This window comes from Magnolia sinica, chromosome 9 (assembly GCF_029962835.1).
Source record: "Magnolia sinica isolate HGM2019 chromosome 9, MsV1, whole genome shotgun sequence".
NCBI classification, from domain to species: domain Eukaryota; kingdom Viridiplantae; phylum Streptophyta; class Magnoliopsida; order Magnoliales; family Magnoliaceae; genus Magnolia; species Magnolia sinica.
In genome coordinates, this window is record NC_080581.1 from 79,395,269 (window position 1) to 79,410,694 (window position 15,426).

Here is a 15,426-nt window from a genome sequence, read left to right on the forward strand (position 1 = left end):
ACCACACAATGTTGATTGAACACTCACCATTAAAAACTTGTCGCGGGCCATAAAAGTTTTGTATAAAGCTGATATTTCTTTTTCTCCTCGTACGACCTAATTAACAGGAAACATTACAGTAGGCCCTTAGGATGTTTTTAACGGTGGAGATTTAATCACTACTGTTTTCCCCTGGTGTGGTCCACCTGAGTTTTATATCTGCCTCATATTCCAAGCCAAGCTCTAAAATGATCTTAAAAATGGATGGATGGCGTGGATAAAACACATACGTCATGGTGGGGCCCATACAGCACCGGCTAGTGGCTGCATCCCTAGCCAAACGTCGTCCCAGGCAAGGACCGGCCGGGGATTCTAATCGCATCGGTGCTTCCCTCGTATTTAAAAACAGGAAGAAGAAGCTCCAAAGCTCTTACCATCTTCAAATGCCTTCTTCCATTGAATTTCCTGTATTTACAGAAACCAACCTCGGCACCCGCATTGCAATATCTACTCCTCCAGATATTACAACTGGAGACCTCAAAAGTAAGATTAAAATCCCATCATCATCATCATCTCCATTATCTCGTAATCCCTTCCTTAGTCTTTTATCTTTCTCTGTTTCTTTGATTTGAATCCTTCAAATGAACATCTGATGCTTTGTTTTGATTAAAAAAGTCGGTTCTCGATGTATTTCTCAAGATGGGTTTTGCAATTTTTACTTGGTTGGATGTCCTATTGGTGTGTATGGAGCATTTTGTCATTTGATGCTTTGTTTTTTCTATTTTTAAATGTGAAAATGGATTCTTGATGATGCTTGTTGGAGACGGGTATTTGCTATTTTTCGTTATTTGGCTATTTGTTGGGAGTTTATTGAGGTGCCATGTGCTAGAAATATGATTGAAATAGGTTGGAAATAGTCGACGATACCGTTTCTGTAATTTATTTCGAATGTGGGAGGAAAATGGGTGGTTCCAATTCTGTGGAGAAACGGCTGTTGCCAGATGTGCTGCTAGATTAATAGCATTTTTCTTACAAGTGGGGCCCAAGTACATTTCTGTGTTTACTGTTGTTAATGTCTTAAATCTGTCAATAACAGGATCTGTTGATGCCATGGACAGACCACCCAATGCCATCGAGCAGATGTCGATACCATCTACAGATACTCGATCCCATTGGAAAAATCCCAAAAATTCCGTGTTGGTTGCTGGAATGTTTTAGTGTTGCTACTCGATGTCATCGAAGTGAATTCAATGACATCGCTAGATCCTCGATGGGATGTCGATGCTATTGAAGGTTCCATCGAGTGCATGTAGAGTTGCATAAGTGTCGGATTCCGGTTATGATAGTTTATATATTGGGTGTAATCAGGATTTGGGAAAGAAGAGGTGTATTTGGCCTTTTTAATTCCTTCCTAAGGGTTCAAGGGCATAGCTAGGGCTTGTGAGGTAGATTCATGGCTTGTTCGAATCGGTAAGACTCCATCTCTTATAATTTCTGCTTTCATAGTGCATTACTCGTCGCTTTATGCCGTGGTTTTTCTCAAAAGGGCTTTTCCATGTAAAATTTGGATTGTTCTTGTTTGAACGTGGTTGTGTGATTGCGTGTACCTCTATTTGTTTCCGTGGTTCCCCAACAATTCAGTCTCGCGGGCCCCACAGTGGATGTGGATGCTTTGCTGAAGATTCCCTCCGACCATCCTCGGCATCCAGAGTTTCAGTCTAGAAATGGATAGTTAGAAGTACAACCAACAGTCTGTGAGTGATGGAAAGTAGTGCAATGATTGGATGGTTAGCTGGATTTTTTGGTGCAGGTGGTCTTGGCTCAATTGCCAAAATAAGGTGTGCCCTGCCCCGGATGATATTCTTGGTAGCCCATTGATCCTATCTTTCATTTAGATATAGATTAGAGAATTGCTATTATGATGTTGGATCATGGAAACTCAATGAAGTGGAATCTCCACCAGATGTGGCAAGCATATGTAGCAATCGGGGCTTTTGATCTGGCTGATAACCAAGCAATTGGGCTGTACGACAAAAATTGTGGTGGTTGGACTATCCCTGCCATCTGATCATTGTAGGTTTTACCCTTTAAATATGGGCTGCTGCCCAATTTTTTCAACTTTGTGGTAATTCCTCTTTTGCAGGTCACTAATCAAATGGCCATCACAGTCTGATCACCTTGATTTTTTTTGTGGCTCACCCACATGATGCCCAACCATATCAATCGCTATGGTCAATGGTGAAGATGTGGAAGCATTAAAAAATGGAAATGATTTTCTAGAATTCAATAAATTTTTTGGAGCAATTGTTTAGAACAAGCTGGAGCCCTATGAAATTCATAGTGGCCTTTGAAAACCTTGGCTATTTGGAAATGTACATCGGCAATATTATTTGAAAAAAAAAAATCAATTGGTCCTTTTTATGGGTGCCAAAGGGCCATGCTAGCCTATTAGGATCTTGATAATCGGTCCTTTATATGGGTGACAAAGGGCCATGCTAGACATGCCTATTAGGATGTTAACATGCCTATTTAGGATGTTAATGTGCTGGCTTGGGCCTGAAATTAGGGGCTTGATTACCAAACAAGCCCAGTCTGGACCTGACCTGACCTTTTGGCTCAATTACTAATCGGGTTGTGCTCCGACCGATCTGGCCCAAGTCTAGACCTAACCCATTATCTCCCCAACTCCTTTCATTGTATCAGAGGGCTTTCAAGTTATCATAGAGTTTACATACGATAAGCAAGCAATTATATTGTTTTTTGCCAAACAGGGTGGATAGAGAGATTCAAGAAAAGGTGGCTAAAGCTCTTTTGGTAAGGTTGAGGATTTTCTTAAAATAAGTTTTTGGAAAATTCATTATGGAGGGTGACTTAAGTAATGTGTTTTTGTGGACCTCAATCAATAAAGGCATTTTGATTGAAGAGATCAAAGCTGCAGTTTGAGATTTGGGGAGATAAATCTTCTGATCCAGCCGCAATTTGGGATTCGGGTTCCTTCTCAGTGCAATCTTTCTATGGATCCCTCACCCTCCCTCCCTCGTCAGTGAGATGTTGTCATACATGAGATATTGTCATACATGAGATATTTGGTTTTACAGAGTGTCTCCAAAAGTTGTTGCTTTTATGTGATGGGTGAGCAAAAATAGAGTGCTCATGGTTGATAACCTGAGGAAAAGAGGCATGATTCTGCCTAATGGGTGTCTATTGTGCCTCGAAAACGTGGATCATCTCTTCCTTCATTGTTCTCTCACTCTGGAAGTTTGGTGAAGAGTCCTTGATTTGATTGGGGTTTCGTCATGCTTGAATCTATCAATGGCCTCCTTTGTTCTTGGCATGCAGATTTGCGAGGGGAGATCTCTTCTTATGGGTTTCTCGTGGGCTGTGTCATTAGAGAGAGAGAGAGAGAGAGAGAGAGAGAGAGAGAGAGAGTCGATATTTTAGAACTCTTGGGCTACACAACCCCAATTTATCGACAACATCTTAGTTTTCTTAATCACTTGGGACAAGCTTGATTACTTCAAATTTAAAAATCCTATGTTTTCTTTTGTTCCATATAATGTCAAGAGGGAGCATCCTCCAAGGTTCTTGCCAGTTGACATGAAAGGCCCATCACCCGAACCATCCATAACATTCAATATTGAGCTCGGAAGAGCCCACTCTATTTCAAAAAGAGTAAGACCAAATGGAAGAAGTCACTGAGAATCAAAGAAAAAATGGTCCATGGTTTCCTCTCCCTGAGACATGAAATGCATTTTTGCAAGCAACCAATTTCTTCTCTTACTATTCTAAGGATCATTTTAGTTGTGACTATCCAATCATAATGCCTCGACAAGGTAGGGCATAGGTACCCCAAACTTTTTTCCCGAGGGAGAGCTTAGGAGACAAAGTTCTTCAAGGAGAAACAACCTTGTTGTAAGGAGCCCACCATTCATCATCTTCTTCAAAGGGGTATTAAGGCGACCCAATATGGGAGGTCCAAAAGGTCAATAACCTGAAAATCGCATAGGTGAAGTCCAGATTCCAAACAATTTCTTCATCCTCTAGTTCATAAGAATCTCTCATGAGCGTGTTTCACATAGCTAGAGTATGGAGTCGTGGAGACCTTATAGCTAGGGGCTGTCTTGCAATCACAAAGCTTCCCAAAAGCAAACTCTATTACTGCAAGCCCACTTTGAATCTGATCATTTCTCAAAGATTTCATCCACAACTCTAGTGGAAAGGAAAATTTCAAGATGATTTTCCACATAGATGATCCATTGCTTCTTGAGACATTGCCCTGTTCCCATCATCTTCCTAGTTTCCCGTATTTGAGGGAACTACCTTATTCCATAATGCATCTTGTTCACTTCCAACCCTCCACCATTTGCGAGAATAGCCCAATTTCTTTCCTTAATTCCACCCAAACCAAGCCTGGCTTCCTCCTTTCTCCGTTGGACTTCCTCTCAATTTACATGATGATACTTATCCATCATAAAATAATAATAAAAAAATTCACTGGATGATACGTGCGCCGTTCCTTCTTCCCTTCAACAATGAGTTCCTTTTGGAAGTTCCTTTGGATTTTCTCAAGCTTTTTTTCCCCCACATTGTAAGGAATTTGGAGGAGTGATAGATAATTTGGTGGCGGGTTAGCAAGAGTAGATTTGATCAGAGTAACATGCTCATTAAAGTAGAGGAATGGGTGCTTCCATGACACCAATTTCTTCTTGAATTGTTCAATTGTAGGCCCTAAGAAGCAGGCCAAGATACTGCACAACAATTTTGGGTTTGCCCCACCAGCACTTTCTGTCATTTATCAAAAGAAAAAAAGAAAGAAAGAAAGAAAATTGTGTTAAGAGAAAATGAGACTTATGAGACTAGAAGTAATGTTTAGTATCTCATTAATTAAGAAAAAGACAAAGGATGTTTATAAGTTATATTGGTCACTAAAACCGATAGTTAGTAGAATGTGTACCTTCCACCTTGATACTTTTGCTATTTCCTTCTGAACTGATAGTCACTTGATATTGTCCCTAAATATTCAAGCTGTTTTTGGATGCACAAATCAATTTAGTAGTGTTCTTGACTGAGATTGAGGAGAAATAGAAGGAATATGAGAAGAAGTGAGAGAAAGAGAGAAGGGCTGAATAGGTTGTGCCGCCCCTTGCTTCTCCTTATCTTGTTATTAGGGTTTTCAAAATAAATGCGAAAGTATAAAAATACCCTCATACTTGACTTATTACAGAAAACAAGGCCCATGAACTTAAACTCTATTCTAACACATCATCTTAAGGACTAAAAAGGAAAAACAACTCTAGAAACCGTAATCCCCATGTAAAGTAGACCACACGTGGCCACACGCGAGATATCACAGTCCGTCAACAAATAGAAAACATTCAGTTTAACCAAGAGGAAATGGTGAAAATTAATGATTTGTCATAGTATTATACAAGGAAGTAGCCCTCACATATCACTTTCTCAACTCTTAACTCAAAAGTAGCTTAATCGCCATTTGGAGTCCAAAACTTTCATGAACGCTAGCTATTTGGAAGGAAACAACAAAATATCTCTTTCCATTTTATTAGACTTAATTACAATTCAATTCAATCACACTCAAACACACCCTCAGTATTTATGGTGCTATATTGCCTTTTTTTTTTCCTTCCCTTTTTTTGGATCTGCAGTGCTATATTTCCTTTTTGTATAGATTCTGAAAATGTAACTAGTGTTGAACTGTGACATAGGAAAACTTGGGAGGGAGCACTACCTTTGTTTTCCAAATCTTGGAGAGGTCAGAGTTCATGCATTGATGGTATGACCTGCAACTATTTCACTTATTTTTGAATTGTAATTTCGAATAGTTCTACTTGGTCACAGTCCTTTGTTTACTTGTGTAGGTGAAGCGGAAGTCATGTTTTTACCACCTTCCAGACTCACTTCTGATAAAGAATGCTTTTCAAGGATCGAAAGGGTCTTGGTTTCTTCGAATGAGTGCAACTCAAGTCCAGCATATACATAGTCAATTAGCACCCACAACTGATATCAGCAATGCTATGGTTGGTCGAAAAGACAGGATTTCTCAATCGATGAGCGGCAATAATAGTGTCGGTTCATCTGGGATAATATCTGTGACTGGTATCCTCACTAGGTACTTTTCTGAATCCGATGAGAGGAACATATTCAACTGCCAAGCTGAGAGCATAAGAAACCCTAATGAACTGGCCGAGCAGTCTGTAGACTCCCAAATGCAAAAATTAGTAGAAATTCAATGCACCAATAATATTGGTTGTACATCTGGAGTAGAATTTTCCATGAAACAGTATAAGAATAACAAGAACACGTCAGAAAATAACATGGTCCATCCATTGATTGATCCTTACATAGAGAAGTCCAAATGTAATATTGTATCCAAGATCAGTAAAAAATGCAGCAAAACTGAATTGTCTGATAAGGAGAGAAGTGTTGCAAGCTATGACATTAATGATGACTGTGGGGCCCGTCAAGATAATCAAGTTTCTACTTTTGAGCAGTCTGAGTGTAACATTGCAACTGAGATTAGTATAAACTGTAGCAAAACAAGAGTATCTGCTTCTGTCACGATGGGTATAACGGGTCTTGAAAGGAAGAGAAGAGATGCTGCAAGCGATGCCATTACGGTTGGCAGTGGGGCCCATCATCGTCATCGAGATTCTGAGGTAGAGAAGTTCCATTGTAATATTGCAACTGAGATTAGTAAAAAAGATAGCAAAACTGGAATGTCTACTTCTGCTATGACAAGATCAGGGGGTCTTGATAAGAGGAAGAGAAACGCTTCAAGTGATGACATTGCTGATGACAGCGGGGCCCATCATGGTCATCAAGATTTCGATGTAGAGGTTTCCAAGTGTAATATTGGATCCAAGATCAGTAAAAAGTGTATCAAAAGTAAAAAGTCTGCTTCTGTTGTGATAGGAGTAAAGGGCCTTGGTAAGAAGGGGAAAAGTGATGCAAGCAATGACATTCCTGATGACAATGGTGCCCACCAAGGCCATCAAGATTCTGATGTGGATGAGTCTGAGTGTTATGTTGCAGCCAATATTTGTAAAAAGCGTCGGAAAATAGGAGTGTCTTCTTCTCTTGCGATGGGGAGAATGGTTCTTGATATGGAGGGATGCGATGTTATGAATGGGACTCGTCAAGGTCATCGAGATTCTGATGTAACGAATTCCAAGTGTAATTTTTCCTCCATGATCAGTAAAAATCTGAGTGAAAATGAAACGTTTATTTCGGTTGCCACAAGACCATCTGATCCTGATAAGAATGAGAGAAATGCTGCAGGCGATGACATTTCTGACAACAAAGGGGCCCACCAAGTTCATAATTCTTCTAAGTCCGGAATCAACAGTTATTGTTCAAGAAATGTGGCTAATGATACTCAATTCACAGCCAAAACCCCACCTATAACTCTCTCTCTCCCATTGCTTGCCAACCCGAGTACAGAAACACCAAAGAGCAAGCTTGGAAAAAGTGACGTTGGGAAACGATTCCTCCAGGCAGCAAGCAAACTCAGTATTTCTGCCAGAAAGCAAAAATCCTTTATCTCTGTTTGCCGTTCTAGGACAATGGTGTCATCTACAGTGGACCCTACTTCCCTTGCTCGACATATCGTCTTTGAGATTAGCAATAGTGATGGTTGAGAGAATGGAAGAGAATCCATTTTTTGCAAAAAACCTGTTCTTTTTTGTCTAAATGATTTGTACTGGTGCAGTTGATTGCAAATTTCAAGTCTCTTGCAGTGGATAATCAGAAAACGCCTCTATGCTGTTAAGGAATTGTGATTCACATCTGGCCCATATTAATTGAAGAAATTAACTCCACTCTATAGTGGTCAAGCATCTGTTGCTCGGCCAATTCATGATAAGGCCAACATGGACCCTTGGAAGGATTATTTGAGCCATTCATCTAATGAGTCCTGTAGTAGACATGCGACCTATTTGTCCAGTTAATGGCCTTCAAGCTTCTGATAGTGGAAAACTTCACGTGGAACTCCGATGAAACGGGCATTACCAATGAAGGAACTTCTATGGGAGAAATGTTAAGGTGATTCATGCAAGGAGAGATAAAAAGGTGAGTCGAATCACACATGCCAGCATCACACACCTTTTCAAAATCGGGGCCGTGCAACTGCACTGAACGTTTTCCAGCCTAAAAAGTTGGCTGGTCTGCCCATCAGGTGGGTCACATGTTTATGTTCGAATTAGGTATTTATCTTGTGAGACTCTATAACGCTCATCTACGTTTGTATTTTGTCTGGCAGGTTTTGTGCTTCCATTGCCAATTTTCAAAGGCATGTGAATCTATAATGAAAAGCTGTAATGTTGTTGAATCTCTCTATAAACGGCAGGCAGCACTGTTAATGTGGTTATGTAAGCAGCCTTCTCCTGCTCATTTCTTTATATAGTTGGGATTTTTCCATATAAACCCCTATTCTTTGGTCCAATCCCATTTAAATCCCTCTTAATTTTATTTTTTTTTGAAATTCCCAAATAAGGGCCTTTCGCTTAGGCATATGTTAGGATTTTCAAATGCAGCTGATAAAAAAAAAAAAAAAATTTAAGTCAGATTTTAGAATGAGTTACCTAAAGATATTCGTCTAGATATTATTGAGTTTCTATAATGAAAAAATGGAAATTCTACAGCTAAAATTCTCTTGATTGCCGCCACCAAAACCGAGTGAAAAATCAATACTGCTCCTTCATAATTGAAGGTTTCTCTCCCATCTATCCTAGATGGAGTTTTTTGGTAGCTGCCAAAGAAAGGCGCTTATTTGGGATTAAAGAGAAGGGAGGTGTTTATCTGGAATTGGAACAAAAGACAGCAGTTTATATGGAAAAATCCCTCTATTATTGTGTATTCTGTTCATCCATCATAACACGTGAGAAAGCTTTTGTATCTGTCAACTTCTACACCGGGCAAAGCTTGTACTCTTCAAAAAATCGCACTTATTGGACAATCTTTACTGTCAAACATGAGACATTTGCCCACTGAATGTGAACCATTAATTCTGTAGATTACAAGTCAGATGGTTTCGATAACCCATCAACTGGTCTTTTAAGATATGGCAATTCACGAACAGTCCAGATCTGGTCAACATGCACCACTTGTATGATTCCTGAATGTTGGACTCAGATCTGTCTGGTGGTTTGGAGAAATTCTGCCCACAAAACAGTAGCTTATGTAAATAGATGAGCTATTTGAACGGGTATTCTAACTCTCCCTAAACACTATACTCAAGTTTTCAGTTTGTATAAGTGGGGCCCATTGCTTAGTGATCCAGGCCAATGATCCATCGAGCCACTTGTTGGATGAACCATGCTCCAAAATATCTCATGGGACAATCCTAGACACCAATGAGTGGGCCTTCAACAGCCCTAATATTTTTGTGTAGGCCACAACTTGAAAGGATAGGAGTGTCCCATCAAGGAGATCTTTGGGGTTGTGATTTATGAACCATCCATGGTGTCCTGTCATGTTTGGGTCATGGCGCTACAACTGTGAGGCTTGTATTTTTGATGTGGGTCTGTGGATTGGGCCTAGACTTAGGTTTTGCAAAATTCTGTATTAAGGTCAGGCCTGAGCTTTATGATCTTAATGGTTTGGTTTGGGCCTGAAATTGGGTGCATGATTGCTAAATGGGACAGACCCAAGCTTTACCGTTAAATGGAAATAAAAATCAAGCCATTCAAAAGCTTACTGGCCCTTGCAGTGCCCAACACAACAATGATTTGGATCACCAAACGATGGATACACTTGTATAAAATAAAAATTAAAAAAATAAATAAATTAAACATAGAGAGGGAGAGGGAGAAATGTTGATACTCTGGCAGGTATGATGGACGATGCGCTAGCAATAAGAAATACTTAGGCCATTGTTTGGTAAACACTTAAAAATGAGTTCATCTCATTTTAGTTAACATTAATTATGTATTAGAAATCTTGATCTCTATTATGTAAATACTGTTAGCATGAAGTAATTATGTATTAGGGATCAAGGTCTTTAATACACAATTACTGAAATGACAACTCATTTTCAGGCGTCTACAAGAACAAGGCCTTAAAAATTGCACACATGGAATATAAGTAATTCAAATTAAACTGTTCAAATTGTGGGTCCCAATTTGGATGCATCATGCACCAAAAATATCCTGTCTATAGGATTGGTGGACATATATTGGACGGTTAAAATAAAAAATTCCTAATCTACCTATTTCAAAATTGATGTGCCCATGAATCAGATGGTAGGATTGTTCAATTTGGTTTTTGAACACCTAGTGAGTTCCACAATTTAGTCAGTTTAATTTGAGTGAATATATGTAATGTGTATAATGTTCAAGTGCTTGTATATCAAGTGATCAAGTGTCATACACTGCCAAAGTACCAAATTCCTCACATTGAAAGAAAAAAGAAGAAGAATTGAGGAAAACCCCAACTATACTATGCATATCCCCTTGTTGGGAATTGTGTAACTCCTTATAGCTCATCATCATCATCTAAGCTTTATCTTAAGTAATTGGGATCGGCTACATGAATCATGTTCTGCCATTCTACTCTATAAGGGTCATACCTTAGTTAAACCATAGGTCATCAAGTCTTTTCCTACTTCATCCATCTACATCCATTTGAGTCTTCCCTTTTAAGTTTTAGAGCCTTCAACTTGTACCAATCTCACTCCTAACTGGCATGGTTTTTGGTATCCATTTCATGTGTTATTACTTATAGGTTCTACTGTTAAGTTACCTCAAATGCATTCATTTCTAATATTTTCTATCTCTTCTTGCGACTTATCAATCTCAACATTTTGATTTCAGCCATGCTCTTCTTATGAAGGTGTTGTTCCTCAGCTGTCCAACATTCTATCACATAAAACAATGGCTGGAACTCCTTGCTAATATGTTTCCATATTGGATTTTGCTTGTTGGGCTTGCAACATGGGCCTACACACCAATGCCTGCATCCATCTTGCCCTTTAAAAGGGGCATGTTGGATATCTCATCATCATCATAGCTGTCCCAGCTACACAATCAGCCTTACTAGTTGTGTTTCGCCGGGCCTGTTTGAATTCATGGAATGTGTTTTTATGATATTTTTAAAAAACAAAGAGAAATGAAAAGTCAGTTTTTTTTTTTTTTTATTATTATTGTTTTTCAAATATATTTTCTTCATTTCAAAATTTGTTGTGTGAAGAAATGACTTTTTCATGAAAGCTTTACTTAAAGGTGGATGGTGACACGTGTGCACTGAAGATAAATGCGGCAAGTGTCACGTTATCATATGTGACACATGGGCACATGTGAGATGCTTGAAGATGAAGAGCGGCACATGTTGCATGTGTAACATGTTAACATGTGGGGGCATGTGGAGTGCTTAAAGATAGGTGGCGGCCCGTATGAACGTGTGAGGTGCCACGGTGTGATTCTTGCACTCTGGCTTGCTAAAATCTCGTGAAGGTGGGGATGTTAGCAAAATACAACAAAAGCGTGAGTGAATCTGACGAACTTGACTGGAGTTTTCTAAGCCAGCGACCTGTTTCACTATTAGACCCAAATGCTTAGTGGACCAAATTTATTGTTAAGCATGTAGAATGTTGGGCCAACCTGATGGACGGATTGGATCACCCATGAATATGCCTGCTAGCGCATGTGACGTGGATGCGTGCACGCTTAGCAAAAACCCCAGTGGGCCTGTCCTAGCTATAAAAGAAGAAGAAGAAGTGGTCCTATGCCAAATCCAACGTGAGATTACCATGTTTACCGAGTGCATGTTTGTTTCACCAATTTATGGGTAATATAAAAGAAATGTACTATAATTATAATTTTAACATTGACAAATCAAATGTGAAATTGTTAATCAAATGTAGATGAATTCTAGAAGCAAGTGAAGAAATTTGTAATTATTATATATTTTTTTTCAAAAAATCAAGAATCAAATAACGACATTAGTATATTTTGGTGATGATTTAATATTGAAGTAATCTAAAAATATTATCATTATAGTTTTATTGTGAATAAAGAAAATACAAAAATTCATTGTCAAATGCAGCTGATGTCATGATACATAAAATAATTTATAATCATTTAATATTTCATTTACTTTAGTAGAAATGCCAAACAAAGAGGCGTAATATTAAATGCATTTATTGTACAACAGGTGAAATGATGGGTGGAGCACAACACTTGGATGGATGAGATTACCTTGCTCACAATAACCATGGGCATTAATTGGGGGTGGGGAGACCGAGGACTTAAGGGCCCAACGTGATGTCTCTAACTACATCCGTTCATCCTATTGGAAGCTCATTTTAGGGCATGATCCAAAAAATGAAGCAGTTCCAAATCGCAAATGAACCATTGTACAGGAAACAGTGGTAACCAACCATTAAAGACTTGTTATGGGCCGCAAAAGCTTTGGATCAAGATGATATTTGTGTGGTCTCTTCATCTAGGTGTTTGTGAATTTATCAACAAGTTGGATGAAAAATAAACATTCTGCTGGAATCCATGAAGTTTTTAATGGTGAGGATTTAATCATGATTGTTTCCTGTAGTGTGGTCCTCTTAAGATTTGAGTCAGCTTCATTTTTGGGATTGTGCCCTAAAATGAGCTTTGAAAATGGTTGGACAGCCTGGATTTAAGGCACATACATTACCATGAGCTCCACAATCAGGGGTCCCACCCACCTTGGTGAATCGGAAATCTGACCTAATCCGCCACCCCCTCACCCAAGAAGATGCGGCCCATATTGTAGGGCCCACATTGATGCATGCATAATACATCCACTCCATCCATTCATTTTGCTTAATTATTTTGAAATCCAATAACAAGCTAGGTAGGATGATCTCATCCGAACATTTACCAATAAAAGGATGATCACCGTCCCCTTACCATGTGATCAATGGAGATAAGCGTTGCAAGTCTACATTATATATAAAGCAAGCAATGGTGTACAACTTTGCCCACACAATTAGTTTTGAGTGAGTAATAAAAGTTGGGATTAAAATGAAATATTAAAAGTAATTTCTATAGTAGGTAAGGGTATTTAGGAAATTCGAGAATTTCGTGCATCATCGAAGGACAACTCTGATTTTAGCTGCTCGATGCGAGGAGAATGTAATTTTCTTTTTTTTCTCATTCCTATGTAGAGTTTGTATCTTTTTATTCTCTTATTTTCTTTGTGTGTATCCTACACTCTTTCTCTCTTATATATATATATGTAATTGTTACTGATTTTTCTATTCTCTTATCATTGAAGGATAACTCGGATGTTATTTGTTTTTTAGTACAATTAGCTTACAAGCCCCCACACCTTTGCTTTCTTCTTTCTATGTATAGCTCAAATCTTCCTCCTTTTTCTCATTCTCTGTGTGTAGCCTGCACTATTTCTCTCTTATTTTTGTAATTTTTCTCTAATTTCTATTCCTTCCTCCCTTCATGTGTGTTGCACTTGTTCTATAAATACTTGAATGGAATTTGGTGATGCTAACCCAAGAGGAGTAGATTTTAGCAAATCCTCCTTAGCAAAATTTTAAGTAGTTTGTTTCTGGTAATATGTCAAAAGAAAAAAAGAAGATGAAAATCTGTCCTGCTGGATGTATGCTAACTTAACATGCAACCCATCTCTCCTAACAATAAGCCACCTTGGAGGAACATCTAAACGGTGCAAATATTAGGCCCCACCATGAAGCTCACGTGGCACAAAAACTAGAGAGATCCACTCACCAGTTGTATCACACCATTGGAATCAATAGGCAATCGACGGTCTCACCCAACATACAAATGTGGCCGATCTAATGAGTAGATCAGCCAGATTTTAGGGATGGGTAGACTTTCACGATGGGGTGTTATCATTTGCATGGCACCGATCTCTACGTAGCTGTCATGCTAGTGGGAAAGAAAAAGTAGTCAGTGAGATCATCCAATATGGTGGGTCCCACTTGATAGAAGACAGGGTTGACAAAAACTGATGGCGGATGAAAAATCGACACTCTTGTTTTATTCTTTTGGCCCACTTGATAGTTTTAACGGCCAACGAGTCCTAACTTGTAAGTTCCCGATTGCAGTGTCTTGATGTGTCTTTCTCTGCATGTAAGCCAATTCTACATGGCTCCCAACCGTTGGATGGCTGATTCCCAAAAACACATAGATTAAGCAATTATAACCGTTCAATCATAGACCAATAGGTTAATGGTTAGACATAAAACATACCAACGGCCCGAAAGAGTAGTCATTGATAGGATGGATAGAGTCATTCATCTCGAAAACTTTTGGAATGCATTCAATCCATAGCGAGGCCCATCATACTAACAAATTGGATCACCTAAAATGGGCCCCACTTGTACAAATTACAAAAATAGATGCATGTCACTTTTCATCCCACTATACTGTTTATTCAACATCCAATATGTTGATTAGGTCATACAGACCCAGATGAAGGGAAAAAACAAATATAATATTGATCCAAAACTTTTATGACCCCCAAAAAGTTTTTAATGGTCAATGTTCATTCAACACTGTTTCCTGTAATGTGGTCCACTTGAGATTGGGATATAACTAATTTTTGGTCTCATACGATAAAATGATCTAGAATAATAGATGGACAGCATGGATGAAACATATGCACCATGGGGGGTCCCACAGAGCACCGACCACCAGCCATTGGCTGGTAGCAGGGGGAGTAGCCGATCCGATTCTATGCCTCTTGAGCTTTTTGCTAGGCGATTCACGTGTGAGGTCTAGTCAAATGTATAAAAATCTGGTACGCTATGGAGCAGTAATGATGTGACCCTATGGCGGGGCCCTTATAGGGAAAATCCTCTGTTATAGGCGTCTAATTGCCAACTAGAGGTTGATATATATAAATATATAAATAAATAAAATCACAAAAAAAAAAAAAAAAAAATAAAAATAAAAAAAGAGAGAGAGAGAGAGAGAGATAAAGAGGAGATTCAGCCAACGACTTAATCCATGGGACGTGAGGCTAGAGTTATGAGATTAATGAATTAATTTACATGATGTTTTACATTCAACCCGTCTAATAAGTGGGCCCTGTCCCGAGGATCACCTTGTGAAAAAATCAGCGTCAGCGACAACCCACTAGTCTAATGGACCATGCTAGTATATTGCTATTTATCTATAGTTATACATTGTTTTATATGGTATGGTCTGCCTAATGTGTATATAAGGTTGATTTTTGTTATTAGCATTCTTATTTTGGGTTAACCTATTACAAGGGTTGGACTTCACGTTCACTTAATAGGTTGAAAGGTCAACCAGTTAGACTTGATACCTTCAGTGCACTTACTCATGCCACGGTGGTAGAATCATAAGAGTTTCAACATGAAGTCATGGGTTCAAGTACTCATTGTGGTGAAAATCCACCCGTGTAGGGTGCAAGTGTGTGTAAAAAAAAAGACTTAGGCCCTATATACAATCA

The 15,426-nt window shown here is 38.9% G+C and overlaps 1 protein-coding gene across 2 annotated transcripts; it reads left to right on the forward strand.

Moving 5' to 3' along the window:
- The first annotated feature begins 387 nt into the window (after nt 1-387).
- On the forward strand, nt 388-7,959 carry LOC131255800 (uncharacterized). 2 transcript variants are annotated; one of them, XM_058256628.1, is made up of 3 exons: nt 394-522; nt 5,703-5,770; nt 5,856-7,959. In XM_058256628.1, the coding sequence occupies exons 1-3, from the start codon at nt 423-425 to the stop codon at nt 7,632-7,634; spliced, it is 1,947 nt and encodes a 648-aa protein (XP_058112611.1). In that variant the 5' UTR covers nt 394-422; the 3' UTR covers nt 7,635-7,959. The 2 variants fall into 2 exon arrangements, 1 of the variants encoding a protein (XP_058112611.1); XR_009176441.1 differs by lacking the exon at nt 5,703-5,770 and having other exon boundaries at nt 388-522; nt 7,724-7,959.
- Nucleotides 7,960-15,426: the final 7,467 nt, after the last annotated feature.